The following is a 26,616-nucleotide window of genomic DNA, read 5'->3' on the forward strand; positions in this document are numbered from 1 at the left end:
TGAACGAGGAAATAGTTTTGCTCACATTTTTCTCTGACCCCAAGGCCCAGGCTCTGTCTTACACTGTCTGGATGTTAGGCGCGCTCTGAAATGCTCTCTGGATAGGACCAAGGGCTTCCGCAAGTAGGAGACACACTTTGTCACCTTTCGAGGATCCAGGCCAGACTATCAAGAATCTAAGGCTTTGATCGATGATTGCGGCCATCAAGAAGGCTTAACAGGGGCAGCAGAAGCTGCTGCCAGCTAATATGCACGCTCACGTGGTCAGGGCCAAGGCCACAGCCATCGCCTTCCAGCTGGAGGTCCCATGGCAAGTCATAAGCAGGGTGGCCACCTGGGCCACCCCATTGGCTTTCTGTAAGCATTACTGTTTGGACGCTGGCTCAAAGTCAGACGTGGCCTTCGGACAGGCAATTCTGAGGAACTTATTTGCTTAAGGAGGGTCTTCTCTCCACCCTGGGGCTACATTCATTTGTAATCACCCATGCAGTATGGAGTAAAAGGGACGAGACGCAAGAGTAATTATAAGTTACTCACCGTAGTGACTACCTGGTGTCATTCAACAATGTTAAATATTGTTGACTCCTCAATGGGGACTGAGGAGTGGCACTGGTGGGCGGTGTCAGGGTAGCGCATGCTCTCAGGGTCGCACCCCCGCGCGCCTCTAAATTTAAAGGGGGAAAAGGTTCCATCTCCCATCCATAGGAAGGGACGCCCATGCAGTATGGAGGAAAGGGGACTTCACTACGGTGAGTAACTTATTTACTACTTACCTTAGAAATGTTCTGCCATTCTGAAAAGTTTATGTAACATCTTTCTTCCCTTAGAAACTGTTTCGCAATTCTAACAAAGTAGATTTAAGGTTATATTAATCACATGTGATTTGGTTGTGCCTCTTCCCAAAAGTAAAGCTGTGTTTCACTACACTATTCCTGTTAGGATAAATGTATGAGTGTCCCCAACTGGGTCTTACTTCCCCTGACTTGCTGTTAGCCCGTCCAGAATAAGTCTATCTTACGTTTTACCTACCTAGAATAGTTTTGCGTGTTTCATGAAGTGTAACTCTCGGTTTTGCTTTCCCTGGTCTGTTGTAGATGGACACAAACAGTCTTAGCCTTACCTGCCTTTAATTTGCTTCTAGCCCATGAATAAAAGTGTATAGGTTTTACTTACCTTGAGTATAGCTGTGTTATCCTATTGCTTCCTTTAGTCTGTGAACTGAATAGCCACTACCATTGAATATTACACCCCAAGTATCAACTCCCCTAGAAGAACTGTTATCCTGAATCAGAGTTATAGGTTCATACTGTTCCTATAATTTGTTTCACTAGATCAGAAAAGTCTATTGTCCAGTTGATATTACTATGTGATTTCTAGCCGGGTGTCGCAGTACAACGGATAGGGTCTACTACCCTAGTATTACTGAAAGTAATCTAAAAGTAACTATTGGGTTGGACTTCCCTAGAACTCCTGATGGGTGTTCCTAATAAGGTTATATGCTTTTGGTCTGCATACCTTCAAGCATAGTTTTGTTTTTCCATAATGTATTTATATCATTTGTGATAGTACTTATTTCACCCAAGATTTCTGTTCCCACTTGTATTTAAATCAACTATTTATTTTTGCAATATATTTATTTTTTTATTTATAGAGAGCACTACAGCCCACGGACATCTAGGCGCTGTGAGGAGACGTAAGCAGGCTTGATTCAGGGTTACAAGAATGCAGCTCAACACAGAAATACTTAGTACAGAGTGATTGGTTAGTTATTTAGAACAGTTTCTGGCAAAAATAATGAAGCAACATATTGAACAAGTGGATTGTCGGACAAAGAGCCTAGTTTTGATGGCTTTCCTGAAAGTTGCATGGGAGTCAATCATCCTTATGTGAGGGGGGAGGGAGTTCCAATAACTGGCAGCCATGTTTGGGAAGCTGGTACCACCCGCACGCACTCTGCGGGTAGGGGGGGTTACATTGATTCTGTTAGTATAGGCAGCTCTGGAGGGTCTGGATGGGGTGTGGAGGGCAATTCTATGAGCTAGGTAGGGAGGAGCAAGACAGTGAAGACGTGTGTGTCAAGGCTAGTGTCTTGAAAGTAATTCTTTCCTTGACAGGGAGCCAGTGGACCTTCCTCCTGACTTCAGAAATGTGGTCCTGTCTTGAGATGCCAGTTGCAGCCCTCCGAGCATTATTTTCGGCTAGTTGAGGTTTGGCCAGATTTGTTTGGGAGGTGCCAACAAAAAGGGCATTGCAGTAGTCCAGCTTTGACCCAATTATTGCCCTAGCAGTGGTTTATAGTGTTAGTGTTTCTTTGGACCATTTGTATTACTGATTCTATAGCCCTCTCGAGCTCCTAAGATAAGCCTGGCTGCTCTGTCTACGCTACCCTGAACTCGGGTGGTACAGCCTTATACTAAGAGTGGAGTATTGTACTGCCTCAGTTTATTGGTTTAATTAAGCCCTTAGTTGGACTTCAGAAAAACGGTCCTAACACACACTTCAGTGTTGAGTCCTTGAGTGGCTCTCTGAGCTATTTGTATATTTTGTCATGTTTTTCCACAATAAAAGCTCAATATTTGTTTCAAAGAGCCTGTGCGCTCTTTCCTTAATCTGCCGACTGCGGGGACTCGTTGTTTGTGAAGTTCCGTGCCCCTTAAGGGGTAGGTTTCATCGAAGATTTTCGAAGGCCATCTTGGGCCTACTTCCCTCTGACCTTGATGGAGGAGGAGGACGACGAGGAGAAGGGAAGGTCCCTCTTCAGGCCCTGCACCAAATGCAGGCTACGGAATGTGTTTGTGGAGGACAAGCACCTACAATGCCTCTACCAGACCATAAGGAGGTAGAGTGCGAGATATGCCTCTGTTTCTCTAAGAAAACGACAGACGGGCATAGTAGGTTGGCAGCATGGCCTAACACCAAGGCCTCTGACCCGTGCTCTGAGCAGGGTTATGCCTCGTCCAGGACCGGCCGGTCCGAGAAGTGGTCTACTAAATCCTTTGAGGACACCTCCATCACCTTTGACCTCCATTGCCATTCTACCATCAAGCTCCTCTTCAAAGAGGAAGTCCTCTACCCGGGCTAAGCTACAGGAGAAATCTGAGAAGCCCTGGACACAGGAGGAGGACTCAAAGCCCATGCATGCTCAACAGGCACTGGCAAAGACCTAGTCAGCGTATTTATCGATGGCTACGACTACCACAGCAGCCATGGGCGCTGATCCTACGAGGGTGGCGCCCATGGTGCAGAAAATGTCCTTGCCCCCACAGAGCGACACCACTTCAGAGACTTTGGGGAAGACTGCAGGTACGCTAGAAGGGATGAAAATACCAGCACTGGTCCCAGTATAGAACCCTCAAGAAGGAAAAAAGGGGAGGAGGAAACATGCACCTGCCCTTACTCCCCTCTTGGAGTAGAAGGTGCCTTGGAAGAAAAGAAAGAAGCATAGATCTTTCACACCTCATGGTGTGTACTTACTCTTCACACTTAGTACTTGCACTCCCTCTTGTCAGAAACAAATAATCTGAGGGACCTCGACGCGTGAGGGATCATGGGTACAAGGTACGTCACACTAGGGATAGTATTACCTGTCGACGTCCCTTTTCGAACTTTGTGCAATACTCTGCAACTTCCATTAAATGTTGGCCTATGCAAAGCATGTGGATCTAAGCAGATACAAGCATCAGAAATAACTTGACGCCATTAAGGACGATTTACTATCGACCACTACAACAACTCGTCTCAACGATCCTTTGTCACAGCCTCGGAAGGCCACAACGGGCCTCGGCCCTCACATTAAGAGTGGGGGGAGGTTCATACTTTAGTCGCGTTAAGAGAATGCATATTCCCCTTTACTCCCACATTTTTCACCAGGCTGCCTCCCCCATACATAATGGAAAATAAACCCTTTAGGTTTTGCCCTTCTTGTAATAGAAAATTCCCCTGGAAAGTCTTGCACCGGGTGTGCAATTGATCTCCCCAAGGATCACGCCGAAGGACAGTGCAAGTCGTGCAAACTCTTCATCAGGCCTAAAACCAAATGCTGGGCCCACCACGCCATGCTGGCCGAGGCCACCATGAATGATGAGGGAGCCTCCAGCGACGTGACACAGAGGGCGATCGGGATCCATCAGAGATTCTCTTGCAAGCCTCTGACCCCAACAGGCAGGTCGGCAGTTCTTCTACGGGGACGACACCCGGCAGCACTAGCGCGACCAAGTCTCAACACACAAAGCACACCTCCCACGGCTGAAAGTCGACCATAACGCCACACACAGCGTCAAGGGGGAGGTCCGAGATTACCCTGTCCTCTGGGCCATCAGGGTCACAATCACCACACGACCGGCCCCCTAAACAGATGGTCAAGTCAGTTTCTGACACTGTGTCTAAAGCCACGTAATTCACACATGCCGATGACCGGGCGTTGAAAGACTAGTCTACTGCCTCCTCTAAGAGTACGCCAACCTCGAAAATGAGCAAGCTGATCAAAAAGCATGTGTTAGATACACTATTAAAAAGCTGAGCGTCGAAAAACCATAAGTCGTTGACATCCCAGGGAGAGGGCACTATTTTGGTGGCTATGCACCATAAAAGAAACCCTGCCCCAGAGCCCACTCCCTCTGCCCCTACCCTTGTTCCCCCTGTTGTTCCAAGTTCATTACAATGGCACCAGAACAAGTTAACATGGTCATGAGGCGAATGTCCTTTTTTGCTAATTTCTTTGACCACCCAGAGGTCCTACAAAACTTTCAGGGTACTCCACAAAGTGGGGCAGCATCCACCAAGTCATCCACCAAAAGAGCCTGCACAGACTTTCACACAAGCTTCCACCTCGCATCAGGATTTAGGGCAGCATACTTGTTACACCATGCAAGACTCCCAGGACCCTGTGGCCTACACAGACGACTAAGGGGACATGGGTGATGTCGACCAATATTATGGTGACAACGATGAGGATGTGTACGTCATCCAGTCAGCAGATCATTCAGACCCACCGGTGGCAGACTAGTGGATAACCAAATACAGTAGAATGACCTGCTCCTGAAGGCTGCAGAGCACTTCAAGATCGACACACAAGAGACACAAGTTGATAAAGACTTTGTTGAATACATACTAGGTGATAAAAAGTCAGCAACACAATTTATCTCCCTGCTACGATCAGTACAGAGATGCATCTAACCCTCTCTGCTCACTCCTAATTTAACATGGGCGATGAACCTGCTCATCGAAAAAAATTTCAGGCCAGCCCCTTATACGTCAGGGGGCAGTTAAAACACTTCTCTTTAGTGGTAAAAACTACTGGAAAGAGAGCGGGAACCCCTCTGGCCTCCTCGAAGCCCCTCCTGACAATGGGAATAAAAAGATGTACACTTTTGGGAGAAAGGTAGCCTCGTCGACAGGTTACCAGACTAGACTTGCTAATAACACAACGCTATTAGCCAGTTACAACTGTCACAAGTGGGATGAGATTGCCGAACAAATTGAGTCGGTCCCAGGCCCCTCAAAACACAGCTGTCACTCTCCATTGCAGAGGGTAAGAAAATAGCAACCTGCATCCTCAAGAACAACTTGATGAAGCGGACAATGCAAAAAGAATCCTAGCTGAGGGCATGTTAATAAACGCCACACTTGGCTTCGACAATCGGGCTTCAAGCTTGAGACACAGACAACCCTCCTTAACATGCCCATTGAGTCCAACGCTTTGTTTGGCAAAGCAGTGGAAGATGCTCTTTTTTAAAATATTTTATGTTGCCATTAAACATTTTAGCTAAATCAAAACAGTCTTATATCAGTCTTTAGTCAAGTCCATTGTCTTTCATTTGACCTACAGTTTAGTAAGTCGGATAGACCCAGGGTATCTTGGGGGCTATCATCTCATCATTCTTCAACAGATGTCAATTACTTTATCTCGTTTTCTTAGTTTTAAACTTTTAACTCTCTTCAGGATCAGTTGCACCATTAGAACTTCTCCAGGCTTGGCTCTAGCACCTTCCAATAGTATTGAATCACAGCTATGAGCAATGGCGTTTGTGTTCCGCCAATTATCCGTTGCCACCAGTCTACGGATGGCATCCTAAATTTCTCAACAAACTGTCCAAAATGATCTGTTCATTTCTTAGTGAAATATGGACAGACCATAAATAGATGGTAGACATCTCTTTAGTTTCTATTTTTGTTACAGAATCTACAGTCTGTTGCTCCTCTGAGCTTAGATCGAGCCATAATATTTTGATTGGTTCGACACAGGTTAAGTCGCAACCTCATGAAAGCTGACCTCATTTTTGGGTTTGGGCACTTCTGCAAGTATGGCTGAATCATACCTTGCTTCCTTATTTCCTTTGTCAGCTGTGTATGCAGTTTTAGCTTTCCAACATCGTCCAAGGTTTGTATCCAGTCTGCTTTGAATAATTCAGTTTTCACCCTACTCAGGTTAGTCATCAGATCCTCGATCAAATGGGTATGTTTTCAAGAAGTTTGGAGCTGTTATTTCCCCAGGTGGTCAGATATTACATGGAATTAGACCCAAGCGCCTTAGTGATCCCCATCAATCATGTTAAAGGGGTTTGGACAGCTGCATTTATGAAACAGACTCAGCAGTTTCCAGTCAGCTGCTGATTTTAAGTGATTGCAGGCCCAGTTCTTGCCTCACCACCTGAATAGGGATTGATCCAGGCAGCCCCAGCACTTTCTTCCAGAAGGCACCTTCCATACGGGGCCAAAGTATGGCTGGTAGCTCTGCAAAACACTGCACCATACGTTAAAACTGGGACAACTTTCGCAAGTGTAAAAGTCGATTTACAGTATTTTCTCTTCAGTATGGATGCCCGAGAGGCCAGCATATCTGCCTTTTTGAGATGTTGCACGAAAGAGTCAGTCTTTTAGGCGGGTAGTAATCCAAATCCGCAGGTATTTGAAACAGTTGGCCTGTTCAATTTCTGTGTTGTTCAAGAACCAGCAATGTGTTTTTTTTTAATCTTGACAGCCGTACTTTTCCTAATACCTTGATCTTTGTTTTATTGATGTTTATCTCCAAATCGTTTACCATCACGTATTCATGGACTACATTAATTAAATTTAATAACTGACGTGTGATCCATCAGGACCAAATCGTCCGCGTATAAAAGTGGAGTTATTCTCATGGGCCCCTTTGGTAGAAATTTCTGCAGGCATTCATAAATTCCCCAAGATCAGCTATGTAAAAGTTATAAAGAGCCGGTGCCAATGCACAACCCTGTTTCACCCACCTGTGCGAGGAATTTCCTCAGTCAGGTCGCCTTTCATGGATAGGCTAATACGTACAGAGGTGTCTGTATAAAGGCCTCTTATCTGTTCTAGGAGATCCGGCAGACATTGCTTAGCAGCCAGTTTGACCCATAGATTTTCTCGGTTCAAGCCATCAAAGGCCTTTGTAAAATCAAAGATTTTGCCACATAGATTTTGGTGTTGATCACTATGGATTTATGTTTTAGTAGGTTTAGCAGCATTCATCCCTTTTTCATGGGTCCGGTTAGACAGCTTTTTAAGTAGCAAGGTGGCTTATAATTTCCCCAGCACATTTAACAGGGCTATGGGTCGATAGTTCACTGGATCCGAATAGCTGTTTTTAAAGATTGGAATGATGTTCGCTGTTTTCCAAGATGGAGTAATGGATTCAGACATGAGTATGTTTTTAAGCACCAAGTTCAAGATCCGGGCCCATTGATCTGGGTTTTCTTCTAGGATATTGGATAGGCCATCAGGGCCGGGTACCCTCTGAGTGTTCGGACCCTTAATTAGTGTCACAAGGTCGTCCAGGTGATAAGGCAAAGACCACGTAGCTGCTGTTTTTACCACGTGTACGTATGACCCTCTTTCGGAAACATATAAGGCTTCGAAAAATGCTGACCATAACTGCCTCCGAGACAGTTCTTCTGTAATAATGTTTGCTGCTGGTTCAGAGACCTTATCAAGGACCAGGTTTCGGCCAAGGATTTGTTATTCAGAGATCTTAACATAAGTGCTGCATCGTTTTGGTATATGATGCTTCTGCGGTTGATGCACCATGATTTGGTTTCAGCTGCCTGAATTCCATATCATATAGATGGCGGGATCTTATTCTGTTTACGGAGAAACCACCTCAGCTTTTGTTCACCAGTGCCTCGCCACAAGTATGAGGGTGCCGTTTTTTCTTGGCATGACCTTTGTTTGGTTTATGGTAGGTCTGAAGGATAGAGGTGTAATCGACAAGGTTTGTGGCCTCGGACCAATCCATCTGGTTAGACAGTGATTTTAAAATTTGCGTGACAGTATGCGTGTTCAGTTAAAGACGGTAACCACTATTTGACACTTCCAACTGCACATTGGATACTGGTTTTGCGCTTATTAGATCTTTGTGCCAAACTCATTTTAACCAGCTGTGGTAGCTTTTTTCCAAAGTCGCCACTTCCAGGTATTCCACATTCTTCGTTAGATTTTCAGAAGCAAAAATGTATTTAATTGATGTTGATGCCCCTCTTTTCCACGTGGGATGCCTTTTTAAGTTGTTTTAGTAACTTCCGTTCAGTGCATGTAGGTCACGGCTCGTCGTCAATTCGAGCCATAGGCGAATCTTATCATTACTGTCTAAGCACATTTCCACGGTATCCCAATCCTGGAGTTGTTTCATGGATGGATAAGCCGCATTAAAATCTTCACAAAGAATAATGGTAGAGTTCGGCCACTATAGGCCTCATCAATGCGGTTTGCCAAGGTATCCCTCATCTCTGTCAGGCTGATAGCTTTCACACTGCAGTAGATGTTAATTAGGATGAGGTGGGCCATCAGTGTTGGTCTTTTTTACCCATCGTTTCCTTCTCAATATTAAATAGTGAAGAAAAGGGCCCATCTTCGTATGCTTTACCATCTGTTACTGTGACTTATTGCTGACCAGGATTAGTAGGCCAGCATGCGGTCTGCCAGCGTGCCCTTGGATAGCTGGGTTAAAGAATACCAAGAATCCGTCTAAAGATGGTTCCAGCAATAACCAAGTTTCCAGGAAGCATTTAAAATCCCAATCATCCCAACACACTGAACTTGCTTCCAGTAGATGGGAAAACCCTCTTGTATTTCAACACAAGAGGGATACCATCTTAGTCCAGGATCTTCCTGATGGTTGTGGTTACTGCTTCAGGGCCAATCAGGCCCGCAGCCATGCCCATGTTGACTCGTCCATATTTCTCTTTACGCGTTGGATCTGTTGCGCAATCGTTTTAGACTTCAACACTTCACCGTCATTAGCAAACTTAACAAATACTTCTTGGCTCGTAGGTTGTAATGGCCCTCGGAATGTTTGATATGTCGGTCGTAATATCTCTTCGGGCGTTGTTTAGACTGGGATGATCTTGTCTTCATAATGCCCCTTATTCATGATTCCTGGACTGTTTTTTTACAGCTGTTCTTCCTCAGCTGTGCGTCCTGAGCCGGGATGGTCGCCAGATCCCTGAGCTCAAAGCCCATAGCTAAGAAGCTTGGGGTGGCCATTAAGAGCAAATCTTTGACTATGAAAGAGGTCAGGTGTAGGTATACCAGATCGGCTCTTGCCTCTCTTCTAAACTCAACCAATGAAAAGTCATTGCTGGTGATTTGGGTTAATTGTGGGATGAAATTACATAACTTTACCACGTTGTGTTGGTTTAGAGTGATCCGCTCTTGATCCTTACTACTTTCCAGTCTTACCGAACGGGTATTGTCCTTCACTGCATGTGTCGCAGAGTTGTGCCTTTTACTTTTCCCTAGAGTTAGACGGAAAGCTCCCTCTAGGTTTTAAGTCGGAACCTAGTTTCTATTACATTCTCTCTCTCTGGGTCTGAGGTGGAACCCTGACAGGGAACACTGTTTCCTTCTCGGGCTTCTCAAAGGTACGTGTTCTTTTATGTCAGGACTTTGGAAGCTAATTTTAAAGACTGATGCCCCCCACATCTCCCACCCCCCCTTATCCTCTGACTGCGCATTTTCCTTGGCAGGTTCCTCATCAGCCTTTTGTTCGGCCTCTGATATGTCTTTGTTTCTTGGGACCGGCTTTGCTGCATTAGAAACGGAGTACTGCAAGATGTCACTCATTTGATTCAACAGAATACACAAAGATCAAGAAGAGAATTGACCTCTTCCGACGTTGGGGACACTGCAGGATCATTCTGTCTTGGTTCTAAAGGGTTAGGTAGGAATGATTTCTTAAGAATTTTACTTTTGATTTTCTCCCTTGATTTTTTATTTTTTGCTCAGAGTTTCTTGAAAAAGGAGCGCAAGTCGGTCCGTTTGCGTGAGCGGACTGGTTCAGTGGGCTAGATGCCAAACACTTAATCCTCGAACCAAACGGGGGATAGATTTTCACACCTGCTCCTTTCTCTAGCATGTTTCTTTCTGCGGTTTATTTTTCTACTTTCACATTTCAGGTGAAAATGTTTGTGTGTATTTGAGGTTTAAGGGTCTGCTCAGAATCGCATGCTTTGCATAGGCCGACATCTAGTGGTTTGGAGTATTTTTAATTTTCGAAGTCGAAAAAAGGGTGTGGACTGAGTTTCCTTGTAATCCTGTCCCTACTGTTACATGTACAGTACCCATGAGCCTTTACCTGTCCACATCCTCAAATTGTTTTATATTCCTCCATCTGGTTGGTAGCTACTTTGTGATTGTTATTAACGTAGTGCTCTATATCCATCAATATTACTAGTCTACCTCGACACTGAATACCAGTTGAAAACTCTGCGCCTAGCAAAATGCCTCTGGTGACTGGCATCTCAATTTCAGAGGAACAATGGTTGACTACTACCCCGGGCCTTTAAGGTGTTACAATAGGGACTATGGGGGAAATACATTGCACATTAAGCTACAGTATTGTAGAATGCCGTATTGGATTTTCCCCTTTTAAAAAAAATAATTTCCCTGTCCCCCAACTTAGAGGATGGAGAATGCTTATTTTAAGTTATGCCCCTCCTGCAATAGTCTTCCCTGGAAGTACATGCACAAAGTGTGCAATTATTGCTTTACAAAGGATGATCGGGAAGAAGCAGTGTAGATGGTGTTAAGCTCTTTAAGACAAAGACACTTAAGAATAGTCCGCAAAACATTGGGCGGCCTACACGTTGCAGGCTGAAGAATCCGTCAAATCTTCCAGTCACGTTAAACATAGAGGTGGATCAGGACTACATTGGATTGCATTTACCACGTGTGATGCACTTTCTTTGCGTTCCCTGAAGAACAGACTTGCTAGGTGGAGGGAGGTCTTCGAGAAGTCGCCTCCTTTGGACTTGAATGACTTAGACATAAGTCAAGGCCCAATGGAGGGTCGCTCTTTTCCGGCGCACCCCGCAAAGGTGTCTCCTTTCCAAGGAAATGCCAGAGCGGGAGGAACCTCTCGGGTTCTCACACCAACACGGGTACTGAGGCTAGCTCGGATACCAGCCTCCAGGCCGGGGGGGGGGTCCGTGATCCATCTGGAGACTGCTGAGCGACTGCAAGGTTCTTTTACCGGGTGTACTTTTGAGGGGCTACGCCCTTGTACTGGCAACATGGCCAAGGGGACGCCTGCACGCAGCACTACCGGCGATCTTGCTGAGGGCGACATGCCTGCGAGGCCTTGGCTGTCAAGAGTCCTGGAGGAGGCTGGGCCCAGTGAGCCAAGCACCACGACTTTGGCATGTGGCGGGGAGCTAGACAAGATGGCCGCTCGTCCGATACCTCCCTGAGGAACACAGCAGGTGGGAGAACGAGTTACAAGGCGGGACTGATGTCAACCAGGTACGTGGCCTACTGCGTATCCATCAGCAGTGCAGGTTCCCTCTGCAACCAACTAGACCGTATACACACCAGCCCCAGCAGCCTCCCGCGATCCTGTCAATATCACCTGCTACCACACCGGCCTGCGAGGACAGGTTCTTTGGAAAGTTCCTCACACTCATGAAATCTCCTCAGATGGGGGCCATCATCAGATGTTATCAGGGACATGCTCACTCTGGCCCCGTGCCCATAGTCATTCCTCATATGGCTTCAGCATCGCAGCCCCCGCCAGCACCTTCGATTTTGGCTCCCCTGCCTCCCACTGTTCAGGCGGTTCCATACCAGCCTCCGCTGCAGCCTCTGGCTGCGGTCTCCACACCTCACTCCTCGGCGCCCAGCACTCCTCCACTGGCTCTAGACCAGCCGGACACCCTCATCTGTGTCCACCAGGAAGAAGACCCCAACACGTCCTCGTCAGCCAAGGCTTTCCACGAATGACTTGTAGGGCAGGAAAGAGTTCTTGGACCATCCTCAACCTGAAGACTAACAACCGGAGGCAGGAGTCCTTGCAGAAGTCGTCACTCTATGCACCACGGCTAGAACGGGGATTCCGATGCAGAAGGATGTAGTCGCTTTGGCCAAAAAGGGGTGGCTCAAACCCCACTTGGTCCAGCCGGTCAATCGACACATGGATGCCAAATCTAGGCAAGTAAAGGGGGATACTCATGCTGTCGGTCCACCCTCAACCACGCTCTTCAATGATTGCTGCAGCGTCACTCTACTCAAAGCCTCAGTCGTCCTCGGCCACCTCAGCCTCGGGGCTGCTAGGCAAGGAGATGATCTTGGAGACGTACGGGAAGAAGCTTTATTCCAACGCTTCGCTGCACCTTCGTAAAGCTAATGTGGATTCCATGCTGGCAGCCGTTAACCAGAGGCTTTGGCTGGAAATAGCCTACTTCTCTCCAGAAGCTCTAGTGCAGAGCCAGTCACGCTTCAAGGCGGGACTGGCAGAGGCTAAAATGGTGGCGCAAGACATCATGGAGTCCACCGTGGCCCACATCGACACCTTTGACCGGTCTATATGCATCGCCACGGACATGAGGATGACGGGCGTGGCTTTGGGCTACTAAATTTAACCCGGACGTTCAGGAATGCATATTGGACCTTCCATTCGAGGGTGGCGACCTCTTGCACTCCACCACCGATGAGGAGCTAGATAAAAACAGTTTGCAAACTGCAGCGTCTTTATCCTTACGAAGGCCACGTCCAAGACGTACACCCAGTCACATCGGCGCTCCTAGAAGGGACGGATGTCTTGAGGGTTCTGTGGCTTCCAAGAGCAGAGGTGCAGGCAGCCTGACTGTTCACCAAGTCAACACAGGCGTAAACCACAAAAGGGGGGGGGGTGTGTAAGGGCTTTTTTTCAGTCCCCTGCTTCTGCATCAGCCTCAGAGGGAAAGGAGGCATGACGCGTCCCTTCGGGTCCTCGTGTCTCTGGTGAGGGGGCAGGCTTGCCCAGTTCGTGGACCCCTGGATCCTCTCGGTAGTATCCATGGGGTACCGCTTACCAATCCCTTCCTCTCCTCTCTCCTCCCCTCCTATAAATTTGGACAGCAACTCTGTTGGCGGAGATTTGGTCGCTCGTCGAGAGCCAGGCAGTGGAAGAAATTCCAGCCTCCCAGCATGGCTCGGGCTTATATTCCAGAATTTTTGCCATTCAGAAGAAGAACCAGGCTGGCCTGAGAGTTGTGTTGGACCTTTCCACCCTCAACCTCCCCTTACCGCTGCAAAAAATCAAGATGGTTACGCCTGCTTTTATAGTGGAGACATTGGACAAGGGAGACTGGATGTGCTCCCTGGATCTGAAGGACTCGTCTTTACATGTCCCGATTTCGCAGCTGCATTGTTCCTTCCTGCAGTTCAGGATCATGGGCTGCCATTTCCAATACAAGGTGCTACCCTTCAGCCTCAACTCGGCTCCCAGGGTGTTTACCAGACTCATGAATGCAGTGGCAGCCCTCCTCAGAGCCCACCATCTCTACCCGTACCTGGACGACTGGCTCGGGGCCCAATCTTCAGAGACAGTGTACCACACTTCCTCCGCCCTTATGAGCACACTCCACGATCTGGGATACTCTTACGTCCCGTCCCCTTTCCTCCATACTGTATGGGCGTCCCTTCCAAGGGACGGGAGACAGAACCTTTTTCACCAGAAAAAACCTTCTTCCCCTTTAAATTTAGAGGAGCACGGGCCCTGACTCTGGCGCCACACCTCAGTCCCCTTTTCCGCGTCGACGGGAACGGCCAAATTCACCAGCGCTCCTGGGTTTGGCTTCAGCCATGTAATTCCACGCGCGGATACTTCTTTTTTGTCTTTTTTAACTTCTGTCATTGAGGTAATCGGTCCTCGGGCGTCGCGCTCCTCCTTCCCGGGGCATGTCGACTTCCAAACGGTTCAGCAGGTGTCCATCCTGCAACGGGCTCTTCCCAACTTCAGACCCCCACGCCCTCTGCCTACATTACCTTGGCCCAGACCACGGTTGGCAATCATGTTCGGCGTGTGACTCGCTGTTCTCAAAGGCTCTGAAGAAAAGACTAACCAGGTGGAGGGAGCTTTTCCAGAAGTGGCCTCCAGAGGATCTCAAGAACTTTGTGAAGCTTTGTCCAAGGTAGGGCCGATATTTTCCAGCACACCCCGCAAGGGAGACGCCTTCCCCGGGATTCTCCCGCGCGGGAGGGACCGGCCAGGTCCTTCTACTGGCACGTGCACCGAGGCTGCTACAGCTACCGGCCCTCGGGTCGAGGGGTCCTCGGATCCTCCCAGACAGTGTCGAGGGACCTGAAGGTTCTTGTACCGGGCTTACACCCGAGGGTCTCTGTCCTTTTACCGGCAATACGTCTGAGGGGCTACACTCTAAAACTGCCAATAAATCCAAGGGGGTGCCTGTACGTAGCTCTACCGACCCCCAAGGTCCCAGTGATCCACACGCTAGAGTCTTGGACCAGGTCAGACCCAGCATGTTGGGCATCACGTCGCAGGCACATGGCAGGCAACTCGACAAAATGGCCGCCGTGCCAGTCAGGAACACCCGTCCGACGCCATGCCACGAATTTGGCGAAAAACTAGTGTCAAGGTGGGACTGATCGCAATCATGTACATGGCCTACAGTCTACCCTTCATATGTGCAGGGCAGCTTTCCCATGCGTCCATATGGACTGGGTACGCAGTGGCTCCAGCAGTACCCCGCTACCCTGTCGGTTCCCCCTACCACCTCTTCGGCCTGTGAGGAGGTGCTCTTCGACAGATTCCTCGGACTCATGAGGTATCCGCAGATTGGGGCTATCATTAAGAACGCAGTCAGGGAAGTCCTTCCCGCCATGCTAGAGACTACACGGACACCTTCATCGGGCCCCCTCGCCCTGGTGCAGCCGCCTCCTCCGGCTCCACAGCCTCTGCCACCTCCCCAGCCTTCGGCTGCAGTCTCCATACCCCAGCTTCCGGCTCCATCCACCCCATCTCCTCCGCAAGATCCTCCGGATCCGCAGGACAGATGAGGAGGAAGATCCGGACCCACCATCCTCAGCTAGGGCCTTCCATGAACATCTTGCTGGCCTGGCGGAGTACCAGAGCCTCCCTCAGCCTGAAGTCGAACAACCGGCAGAGGGGGTTCTGGCTGAAGTCCTCACAAGACGCCCCTCTGCCAACACTGGGATTCCACTGCAAACCGATGTAGTCTTCCTGGCCAAGAAGGGTTGGCTCAAGCCCCACTCAGTCCAGCCGGTCAACAGACGCCTGGATGCCAAGTACAGGCAGATGGAGGGGGGATACACTCTTGCTCTTGACCCATCCTCAGCCACACTCCTCGGTGATCGCTGCAGCATCACTATACTCCAAGCCTCAGTCGTCCTCAGCCGCTTCCTCTGCGGCGCTGCTAGGCAAGGAGGAGAAGATCTTGGAGGCTTACAGCAAGAAGATCTACTCCAACGCCTCCTTGCACCTGTGTCAGGCCAATGCAGATGCCATGCTGGCTGCCCCCAACCAAAGGTTATGGCGGGAAATTGCAGACTTCCTCCCAGAACTCACCTCCCAGTGCCAATCTCGCTTTAAGGACGGGCTAGCGGAGGCCAAGCTCGTGGCGCATGACCTCATGGAATCCACAGTAGCACATATCGATACCTCGGGCCGTGCCATCTGCATTGTCACAGGCATGAGGTGCGTGGCCTGGCTCCGGGTGATGAAATTCAACCTGGACATCCAGGAGCGCATCCTAGATCTACTGTTCAAAGGGGGGGTGGCTTTTTTCCAGTCCCTCCCCTCAGCCTCCGAGGGAAAGAGGGCATGACACACACCCCTTCGGGTTCACGTGTCTCCGGTGGGTGGCGGGCTTGATCTCCACGCACATTTCTGGCACCAGAATTTTGCGGACCCCTGGATTCTCTCTGTAGTATCCGCGGGGTACCGCCTACCCATCCCAGCCTCGCCTCTCCTCCCTCCTCTCCTTCAGGTTGGGACAGCAACTCTTGGCGGAGATCCGGTCGTTCGTAGAGAGCCAGGCAGTGGAAGAAGTTCCAGCCTCCCAGCAAGGCTTTGGCTTCTACTCCAGTATTTTCCCCATTCAGAAGAACAGGCAGTCCTGAGAGTTGTGCTGGACCTTTCCACCCTCAACCTCTCCTTACCCCTGCAAAAAATTAAGATGGTTACGCCTGCTTTTATAGCAGAGACATTGGGCAAGGGAGACTGGATGTGCTCCCTGGACCTGAAGGACGCCTACTTGCACGTCCCAATTTGGCAGCCCCATCGTTCTGTCCCCTGGTTCAGAATCATGGGCTGCCATTTCCAATACAAGGTCCTTCCATTTGGCCTCAACTCGGCCCCCAGGGTCTTTACCAGGATCATGAACGCTGTAGCGGCCCTTCTCCAGAGCGCAGGGCCTCCACATCTACCCATACCTTGACTGGCTCGTAAGGGCTACGTCTCCGGAGGCGGTTCACCACTCATCCCATGCTCTTATGAACACACTACACAACCTGGGCTTCTCGCTCAACCTCAAGAGGTCAAAGCTGCTCCCCGCGCAGACTGACATTCCTGGGACTCCTTTGGGACACGTGCTCCAAGTGTTTTTCTGTCGGAAGACCAGATCTTGGCCATCAAGAGGGCCACCACCCACTTCCTCAGCAGAGAGGTGACCTCAGCATGGTGGTACCAACCTCTCCTGTGTCTATTGCTGCCGGTCTTGTTAGCCGTGCCACACAGGAGACTAAGGATGAGAAGGATTCAGCTGCACTTGGCGGCCTCATGGAATCGGGACCGGGGCTCACAATCCGAGATGATCAACGTTCCTCCATCTCTCCACCCGGACCTAACTTGGTGGTCCATGGACTGCAACCTACAGACTGGCAAGCCCTTTCGGCGCCCCATCTGGAGGCCACCGTCACCGCAGACTCCTTGCTCGAGGGCTGGGGAGCCACCCTGGACAATCTCTCGGTCCACGGCACCTGGACTCGACAGGAGCAGGAATATCACATCAATTGGTTGGAGCTCAACGCCATCTGGCTAGCGCTCAGAGCATTCCTCCCACTCAAGGGCAAGGTTGTCCTCATCCAGCCTGACAACTCGACCAGCATTTACTACGTCAACCGGCAGGGAGGCACCAGATCCCCTCTGTGCAGACTGGCGATCAGCATGTGGGAATGGGCCTTGGAAAACGAAATTTACCTTTTGGCAGTCCACCTCCCGGGGGGAATCCAACCTGGAGGCGGACAGACTCAGCAGGCTGGGAGCAAACAATTACGAGTGGCAGCTAAACAACCTCGTTACACAGGAGATCTTCAGCAGGTGGGGTCATCCCCACGTGGATCTCTATGCCACCTGGCAGAACAAGAAGTGCCCCCAGTTCGCATCCTGGCAAGGGCAGGCCCCCGGCTGGCTGGGTGACGCATTTCACCTACAGTGGACCGGCATGAAAGCCTACGCCTTTCCACCCACTCCTCTGATCCACAGAGTAATTTGCAAGATCAAGGAGTCTCACTGATAGCTCCATGGTGGCCTGCCAGGCCATAGTTTTCAGAGCTCCTCAGCCACTGAGGTGCCCCCGATTCACCTTCCGACGGGCCCAGCACATTTTATGGCACAGCAGGGAGGCAGAATAATCTACTCCGCTCCAGGGAAACTAGCCCTCACAGCGTGGTACCTGAGCAGGTAACGCTTCAGCACCTGAGCCTCTCACAGGCCTATCTGGAGATCATACAGGGCACCAGAGCAAAGCCACCAGGGCCCAGTACAAGAGCAAATGGACTAGGTTCTACCACTGGGCAGACTCCAAGGGAATTGACCCCTTGGCCTGCAATTTGGACGATGTGCTCTCCTTCTCTGCGCACCTCTCTCTCGGGCGTGCAGGTGGGCACATGCCACGTGTATTTGGTGGCCCTAGGAGCCTACAGAAATTCGGAGGAGGTGGTCTTCTCTTCCAACCCGATAGTCGAGAGACATTTGACGTGCCTTGCCATAATCTACACGCCCATCAAAAGACCACACCCTGTGTGGGAGCTCAATACAGTGTTGGTTGCCTTGGCGCACAAGCATTTCGAGCCAATGGCGTCTGCGGACATCAGTCTGGTCAGCATTAAAACAGCTGTTAGTGGGGCTCACTTCTGCTTGCAGAGTCAGCGAGATACAGGCTCTGGTGGGCTCAGAGCCCTATACTACCTTTCACAATAATGTGGTCGTGTGGACACGCCTGCGTTCCTACCCAAGGTACCCTCTGGTTTCCATCTAAACGAGGAAATTGTGTTACCTACGATTTTTGCCGACCCTAAGGACGAGCCTCAGAGGGTTTTGCACTGTCTGGATGTCAGACGTGCTCTGAAATTCTATCTAGACGGGACCAAGGGCTTCCGCACGTTGGATGCTCTGTTTGTCACATTTGGGCGGGGGGTGTTAAGGCTCGGGTATCAAGCATCCAAGGCATCTATTGCACAATGGATGGTTTCGGCCATCAAGGAGGCCTACGAGGGGTAGCAGGAGTCCCTTCTAGAAAACATGTATGCCCATGCGGTCAGGGCTAAGGCCACGGCCATTGCATTCCAAGGGCAAGTCCCGGGGCAGGTCATCAGCAGGGCGGCCACCTGGGCAACCCTTCTGCTTTCTGTAAGCACTACTGTTTGAACTCCGGCTCTAAGTCAGACACGACTTCAGACAGGCGGTTCTAAGGAATCTGTTTCCTTAAGGAGGGTCTCCTCTCCACCCTGGGGCTAGATTCAGTTGTAATCACCCATGCAGTATGGAGGAAAGGGGATGGGACATAAGAGTAATTCTAGGCTACTCACCGTAGTGATTTAGCGTACTTAGTCCCCTTTCCTCCATACGTCCCACCATCCTCCCCCATAATACTGGTGTCATTAGACAATGTTAAATATTGTCAACGCGTCTATGGGGATTGAGGTGTAGGGCCGGAGTCAGGGTAGCGCATGCTCCCAGGGCCGCACCCCCGCTCGCCTCTAAATTGAAAGGGGAAGGTTTTTTCTGGTAAAAAGGGTTCCGTCTCCCGTCCCTAGGAAGGGACACCCATGCAGTATGGAAGCAAGGGGACTTAGTCACTACGGTGAGTAACTTATAATTTTTCCAAAAACATCTAAGGGGGAAAACTTTCTGATTGCACCATACCGCGCAACAGCCATGTTTTACATCAACAAACGGGGCAGAACACACACGCTGCAATCCCCCGACTCCCCAAAGTTTTTGCTTAAAGAATATGGAGGTGGTGTCTTCAAAGGTCAATCCACTCCCAGTCTCAACATGTTCCAGGGGAACACAGCTGTTTTGCAGACAGCTTAAGCAGAAAACAAACGCTAGAGCATGAGTGGGAGTCAACAAAACATACTCGTACACTTTTTCTCAATGGGGGCAACCAGCAGTAGACCTTTTTACAACAGCAGAAAACGCGGGAAAAAAGGCCAAGTTATGCCTGCAGTTACTCGCAGAAGGGCTCACTGTGGAATGCACTTTGGATCAATTGGTCAGGGATATTTCCTTACACTCCCATTCCCCTCATTACCCACCACCCCCTCCTTATGCACAGTGGTCCACAAGATACACTAGTAACTTTTAACACTAAAAACTATTGCACCACTTTGGGCATGTTAAACATGGTACTCCCATCTTATAAAGACGTTTAAGTGGAAGAGGTTTGTCATATGGCATACAAAATCGAACCTCAATTCTATTGATTGCTTGCCATCAACCGGTCAGTTTATCTACCAGCATTCTTTCAAAAGCTTCAAAATTCCAGAGAATTCACTATTGTATACACTGGATGTACACAGATCAGTCATGTGCTACCTTTACAGGACAAACCAACTGAGAAGAACAGAGTTGTGTCATTGGTAGTCGAAGACGGTGACCCTGTCTCTAAGGCTACTATTGCCAGATGGATTGTAAGGTGCATTCAACAGTGTTAAAGCCTCTCAAGCAGCACACTTTCTTTTAATTCCGAATTAAATTTTACACACGGTGCAGGAGCTACACCCGCTTTCATTGCTAATTTCCCACTTTAATCTATTTGTAAAGTTGTGGCATGAAGCTCAGTGGACACTTTTATATAACACTATTGTGATGACCCTCAAGCAAATAATAGTTCACAGGTGGTACAGGCAGTGTTGATACTTTAATTTTTTTTTTCCTGTTCCTTCAGTTACCCCACCACCTTCATCAGGCACTGTTTGCTAGCCCTATGCAAAGCATGTGATTCTAAGGTAATCCACTGGCCTAAGAAGACCATCATTAACTTCCAGTAATTGTATTTGTGTTGCTTGTGTTTACTTGGATTCACTTGCCGCCACCCTCCTCCTCTCTACAGGAATTGAAGATGCAACAAGCAGCATGTGAAATGTTATGAATACACTCAGTGTAGAGAAACATTTTAGTTTATTTCTATTGTAAGCAGGGAGACTTTCCTTATTTGTATTATACGTGTCAGCACTTGTGCCCATTATCTATTGCATGCAATTTCAGGTCAGAAAAAACAAATCTGAGGATGCCTACACGTGAAGGGTCATGGGTACTGTACACACAAAAGTAGGCATTGGATTACAAGAGCAGCCTGTCCATTCCCTTTTTCGACTTCAAATCTCACTAAATGTCGGCCTATGCAAAGCATATGAATCCAAGCAGATACAAGCACAGAAGTGCCATTGAATTCCAGGCATGCATCCAAAGGTTTTTTTTTTTGGTGTGCAAGTAATGGCATAGCTTGAATTTAAGAGATGAGACTTGAGGATGATTAGTTCATATGTCTTCAATCTTGAATATGTCAATCGGAGTGTGTTCTTAGTGGGCGTTTTTAACATTTGAGAATTGTGAATAAACCTCTAGAAATATAAATGACAATGGTTAAATAAGTATGCTATAACTGCTCACCCCACTGCCAATTTATTTCAGATACCCTTATGAAAGAATTGATGGCAGAGTAAGGGGGAATCTTCGCCAGGCAGCTATTGATCGATTTTCCAAACCAGATTCTGATAGGTTTGTCTTCTTGCTGTGTACAAGAGCCGGTGGCTTGGGCATTAACCTCACTGCTGCAGATACCTGTATCATTTTTGATTCTGACTGGAACCCTCAAAATGATCTCCAGGTAAACCGCCAAGGAAATATTTTGCACCATCTTTTGTTCTTGTCTATCATTATTTGTCTGTTAGATTGTTGCATCTATGATTTGTGTGCACGTCATGCTTGTAGGTTATGTTATGTTTCAGAGGAGAAATGCATGAGAACATACAGGAGGGCACATTTCTTTAAATGTAAAGCGACTGTCACTTAATGTTGGTGTCTATATTCTAGCCTGTATGTTTTACATACAATCATAAAGATCAGTCTAGAAAAGTATCTGTAATTAAAATTAAGCTTGAGGTGAGTTAGTTTTGATTGGTAGCTTCTGATCTCCCACAAAGGTGGCACTGAGCTTGTTGTCTTGGAGACATTTCAGTTAATTTAATGTTCACAGCATGTATTCCGTTTGTTTCAATCGGCCCATTTTATCCGAAATATCAGCATCCTGACCTATTAAATGTGGCCCCTGATGGACATTGATAAAAGTTGGGGTGTTTACTTGACATTTGAAACCTTTTTCTCCATTGGTTTTGGTGAGACATAAAAGCTGGTAGGAAAATAATTTCCATAGATGACCAGCTATTGCTGAGCATACCATTTGAGAAAACTAACTGCACCACAAATTGAATATTGTTGTTTTCATAATAGTACTATTTGAAACATGGAATATATTTGCAGGCCATAATTACACCAGAATGGTGAGGAGGTCCACACCAGCCATGCAAGTTAATACGCCCAATTGCAGCTTACTAGCTGTTTTAACACCAGTGTGCGACGGTCACACATTATTTGTAAATTGTTTAACACAGGTATATGCACACAAAGGTAAGCGGTTAGAACTTGAGCAAAAGTGAGGACCGTATTTTTTAGATGAGTCTTTTGCTATTGCATTGGACACTGAAATACCACATGAATGTGATTTGGTAATGATGATGCAGAATATTTTTTTTTTTTTGAAGAGCACACACAATGGTTTAGAAAGTGTAATTTACACACTTAATCATCTGCTGTTACAAAACCTAATGTGGACTCAGTCTGCTCTGTGCCAATAGAAATGTGCTCTGCTACCTTATCTGCATATTGTTATAACTAAATCACAGAATTAAAAATAGGTCCTGGTTGTCACGAATGAGACTCAAGAATTTATTGCAAAGCAATGGATGGTTTTAATGTGCAAGAAAATTTGCTATATTTGTATTAATGATGCATTTCACACACAGCAGTAAGCAGTAATTCCCATTATATCATTGTTAATCTCCTTTTCATAGGAAATGTTGGGGAAGTGGGCATCACCTGTTATTTTCTTATCCAAATGAATAATGGTAGTGCAAGCATTCAAGGTGCTAGACAACCCTTGCACTTCGTTGGTATTGGTAAATATGAATGAGACCATGGCTAGTTTCCCACAGAGATGGCTGCACACAGGTAGGAAGAAACCTATGCACACGTAATTAAATGAATAAAGTAAACTAATAAAATTAGAAAGTTATATTTTTTGAGTGCATGGTTGTGAATACCACCTTTTACACTTTTACCAAAAAAGTTCAACAACATCACATCATTAATCTCATTACAAGATTAAGAAACAAAATAACCATCACATAGAAAACATATGAAATAGGCATTATAAAACTTAACGATGAGAAAAAAAAACAGCACAGTAACATTTGCTTCTATGAAGCCAACTAATAAAAAAAACCCAGACGGGCTAAAAGTAACATAAAATCACTGTTTATACATATGTAACATCCTGACTACCTTTAACCCTCTGCCATATGTGATAAGCACCAGATGCAACCACCAATGACTCTGCCCTGTAAATCATGCTCCAGAACTGGTCTGACGCATGTAGATTAAATTTGGCATGGCCTTTCTCATACATAGCACTCAAAGCTGAGCTTTGGTTGAGTATATGATGCGCAGACTTGGTGTGTGGCCTGCAAAAACGACAGAACCACTGCTCCTAGGGGCGCCCCTCCAGGCGCCAGTGTGGTGCCAGTGGGCGCCTGTGGGCACCAGTGTGGAGCCTGTGGGCACCAGTGTGGGGCCAGTGGGCTCCAGTAACGGTAAGATGTCAAACGGTACTGGAAGGATAAAGCGGGTCAATGCAGGGTTGTGCATTTTCGTCAAGTAGCTGTATGGCATTTCATCAAACAGTTCCCTGATGTGTATAGGTCTCGTATTTGCAGAGTTTAGCCACGTAGACTATTGATAGTATACGATCCTGGATGTCATGCCCAGTTTTTGTATAAACAAAAGGCACCTCTCAACTGGAGATGCAAGTTTGGCCAATATCCAAACAATAAGAATTAACCGTATTTTCCATGTCCCTGTACCAGACACTGTGCATAACGCTTTGCGTGGGCATTTTGGGTCAAAAGTGTGTCCACAATGCATCGTCAAATTTAATTGTCACCCATAATCCACATACTCTTTCCATAATGAGATTAATGAATGTAAGCCCAGCTCAAGTCTGATCGCTTCTACTGGCGCAGACCCTGGCAGTCCAAGCAAGCAGCATAGTATTTTTGCCTCTATTTTTGGCAGCCAAGTCACTGCCTTCTCGGGTAATGATTCTAAGGCATACATGATACTAAGGATAACAGATGTTTTGTAGGCGATAAGCTTGGCCTTTATAGACCACCAGCCACACGTATTAATGAATTTCTTAAGAGCAAGGCACTTCTTCCATGCTTTTGGGGGTGTGATGTCATCAAAATGCATCAATGATGGAGAAGCCTTAATATATATTTGTTTATTTTATTTATATTGTGCGCCGGACCCGAGGGTATCTGGGCATATTACAAGAAGGTGCAAGTCTTAGGTTACATATAGAGACAGAGACAATCAGTAGATAAATTAGTTGACATACAGAAACGAGCCAAAAGCATGGCGGCAATACATAGTGGGATTGGGCAATGTTCATTGCAGCAGTAGATCAGGCAGTCAACAGTCGTTAGACACTATCAATTTTTTTAATGTTAGTTCTGAAGTTTAGGAAGGTCTGATCCATACCCAGATGTGTAGGGAGAGTGTTCCTTCATTGGGCAGCCTGAACAGGAAAACTGGAATCCCCCTGTCTTCTTAAAGTTAAATTTGGGGCCTTCTAGACAGTTCGAGTTTACCATCCTTGTGGGTTGTGACGAGAATTCTTTTATTTTATCTTTTAGGTTTTGTGGTGCAGCATTATTCAAGCATTTCTGTGCGATACAAGCTATTTTAAACTGGATTCTGTCCTTGATAGATAGCCACTTGTGATTTCTTCTCACTTCAGATATATGATGATGACTCGGGATTCCTAGTGCCATTCTTTATGCATTATTTTGCAGAATTTGCAATTTATTCAGGATCCGTTTATTTGCACCTGTGTAGAGGGCATTGGAGTAATCAAGTTTAGACAAGATTAAAGCCCTTGCTAGTGTGATGCAGCTGTTATCAGATAGAAATGGTTTACAAGCGTGTATCAGCTTGCAACTATATGCTGTAGCTGATGCAGTGGCATTAACTTGTTTCCTTAGATTCAGGGTTTCGTCCAAATAGAATCCTAACGTTTTGGTCTCCTTGGTGACTTTGTTGTCAATTCCATCAATGTTAAGAGGTATATTGATATCCAAGTTTGCTTAGGTTAGTTGGGGCACCTAGGATCACAATCTTGGTCTTGTCATTCAGGCAGAGGCCATGTGCTGCCATCCATGTCTGAATGATTTAATAGATGTTATTAACTAAAGCCAGGTCTATGTCATAGTCACCCGTAAGGAGTAGGAGTATTTGGTTGTCATCTGCTTAGTGTAGGTGACACCCAGATGATCCAAAACGTCAAACAGTGGCTTTGTAAATATATTGTACCTAGTTGGTGAGACACATGAGCCTTGTGGTACGCCGCATGTAATTGGAGAGGGGTCAGCAGAGGGCGACAGAGAGAAGACTCTCATTGTCCTATTGTTAAGGAAGGATTGGATCCAATTAATGGCTTTTTCCAAGAAGTTGGCGGCAATAGTCAGTTATTCGTGGTCCACCAGATCGAACGCAGCTGATGGATCGAAGAACAACAGAAGGGTACATTGTCTTCTTTTAGTAGGTCAATTTGCGTTTTTATATCAATCGAGGCGGTTTCAGTACCGTGGGAGTGGTCTGAATCCTGATTGACGTAGTCCTTGAAGATTAGTAGCCTCTAGATATGAGTGGATTTGGATATATGCAGCTTTGTCAATTATTTTAAGCAAGAATGGGATGGTAGTTATAGGCCTATAGTTCGCAGGGATCGTTGGGTCCAATGAGGTGTTCTTTAGCAGAGGGAGTCCCCAAGCATCCTTAAGGTTATTAGGGACATTAGAGGTGCAGAATGAGGCATTTATTAGTTTAGTGATGAAAGGAGCCAGGTCTCTGGCAGCCTCTTTGATCATTTGTGCAGGGCAAGTATCTCCCCGGCACCTTGAAGGTTTAAGTGAGGCGATGATCTTTTCCACTTCTTGCGTAGTGACTTGAGAGAATTCGAATTGTTGTAGGGATTTTTGGGAATCTTTTTGTGTGTTGTCCTCAGTAATTTGTTTGGTGAGATTACGTCTCTTTGCTGCGATTATGTTTTGAAGCATAGTAAATTTGTTGGATAGGGCATTTTGGATGTTTGTATATCATACTTTATCCTTTGTGCACAGATCCTCTGGAGGAATGGGGGATTCCATTTCCCTCAATCACAAAGAGTTGCTTGGTACTGGAGCTCGCTTTGTTAACTCTGTCGGCATACATTTCATGTTTAGTACGTAATATTTCTGTTTTGTACTTGGTGGGGATTTCAGACCAGTTTTGTTTTTCTTTGGACGGCAAGTTTTTCCTCAACTTCAATTTTTCTTTTCTCTGCTGAGAGGATTTTTAGCTGAGTTGTAAACCAGGAATTGAAATGTGTTCTAGGTTTGCCTTTTTACGCAATTTGATAGTGGCAATCATGTCTAAAGCTTGTGTGATAGATGAGTTATAGAGGTCTACTAATGCAGTGGGCTCTAAGGACTCCAATGCTGCATTCAGGGTGGGGATCAGGAGAGGCATAAGATTATCCGCTGTGATATCTTACTCTTACGTCCCGTCCCCTTTCCTCCATACTGCATGGGCGGGAGACGGAACCTTTTTCACCAGAAAAAACCTCCTTCCCCTTTAAATTTAGAGGTGCATGGGGGGTGCGGCCCTGGGAGCATGCGCTGCCCTGACTCGGTCGTCCTCGGCCACACCGCAGTCCCCTTTTCCGCATCGACGGGAACAGGCCTGATTCACGAGCACTCCTAGGT

The 26,616-nt window shown here is 47.3% G+C and overlaps 1 protein-coding gene across 2 annotated transcripts in view; it reads left to right on the top strand.

The window, feature by feature from the left end:
* The window catches only part of CHD7 (chromodomain helicase DNA binding protein 7), a 1,412,705-nt gene that overhangs the window by 1,046,331 nt on the left and 339,758 nt on the right, over positions 1-26,616 (top strand). For both annotated transcript variants that reach the window (XM_069621097.1, XM_069621098.1), the window contains exon 17: positions 21,167-21,362. In XM_069621097.1, coding sequence (XP_069477198.1) covers positions 21,167-21,362 — 196 coding nt within the window. The remainder of the gene's footprint in view (positions 1-21,166; positions 21,363-26,616) is intronic.

This window comes from Ambystoma mexicanum, chromosome 5q (assembly GCF_040938575.1).
Source record: "Ambystoma mexicanum isolate Mex_15411 chromosome 5q, UKY_AmexF1_1, whole genome shotgun sequence".
NCBI lineage: Eukaryota > Metazoa > Chordata > Amphibia > Caudata > Ambystomatidae > Ambystoma > Ambystoma mexicanum.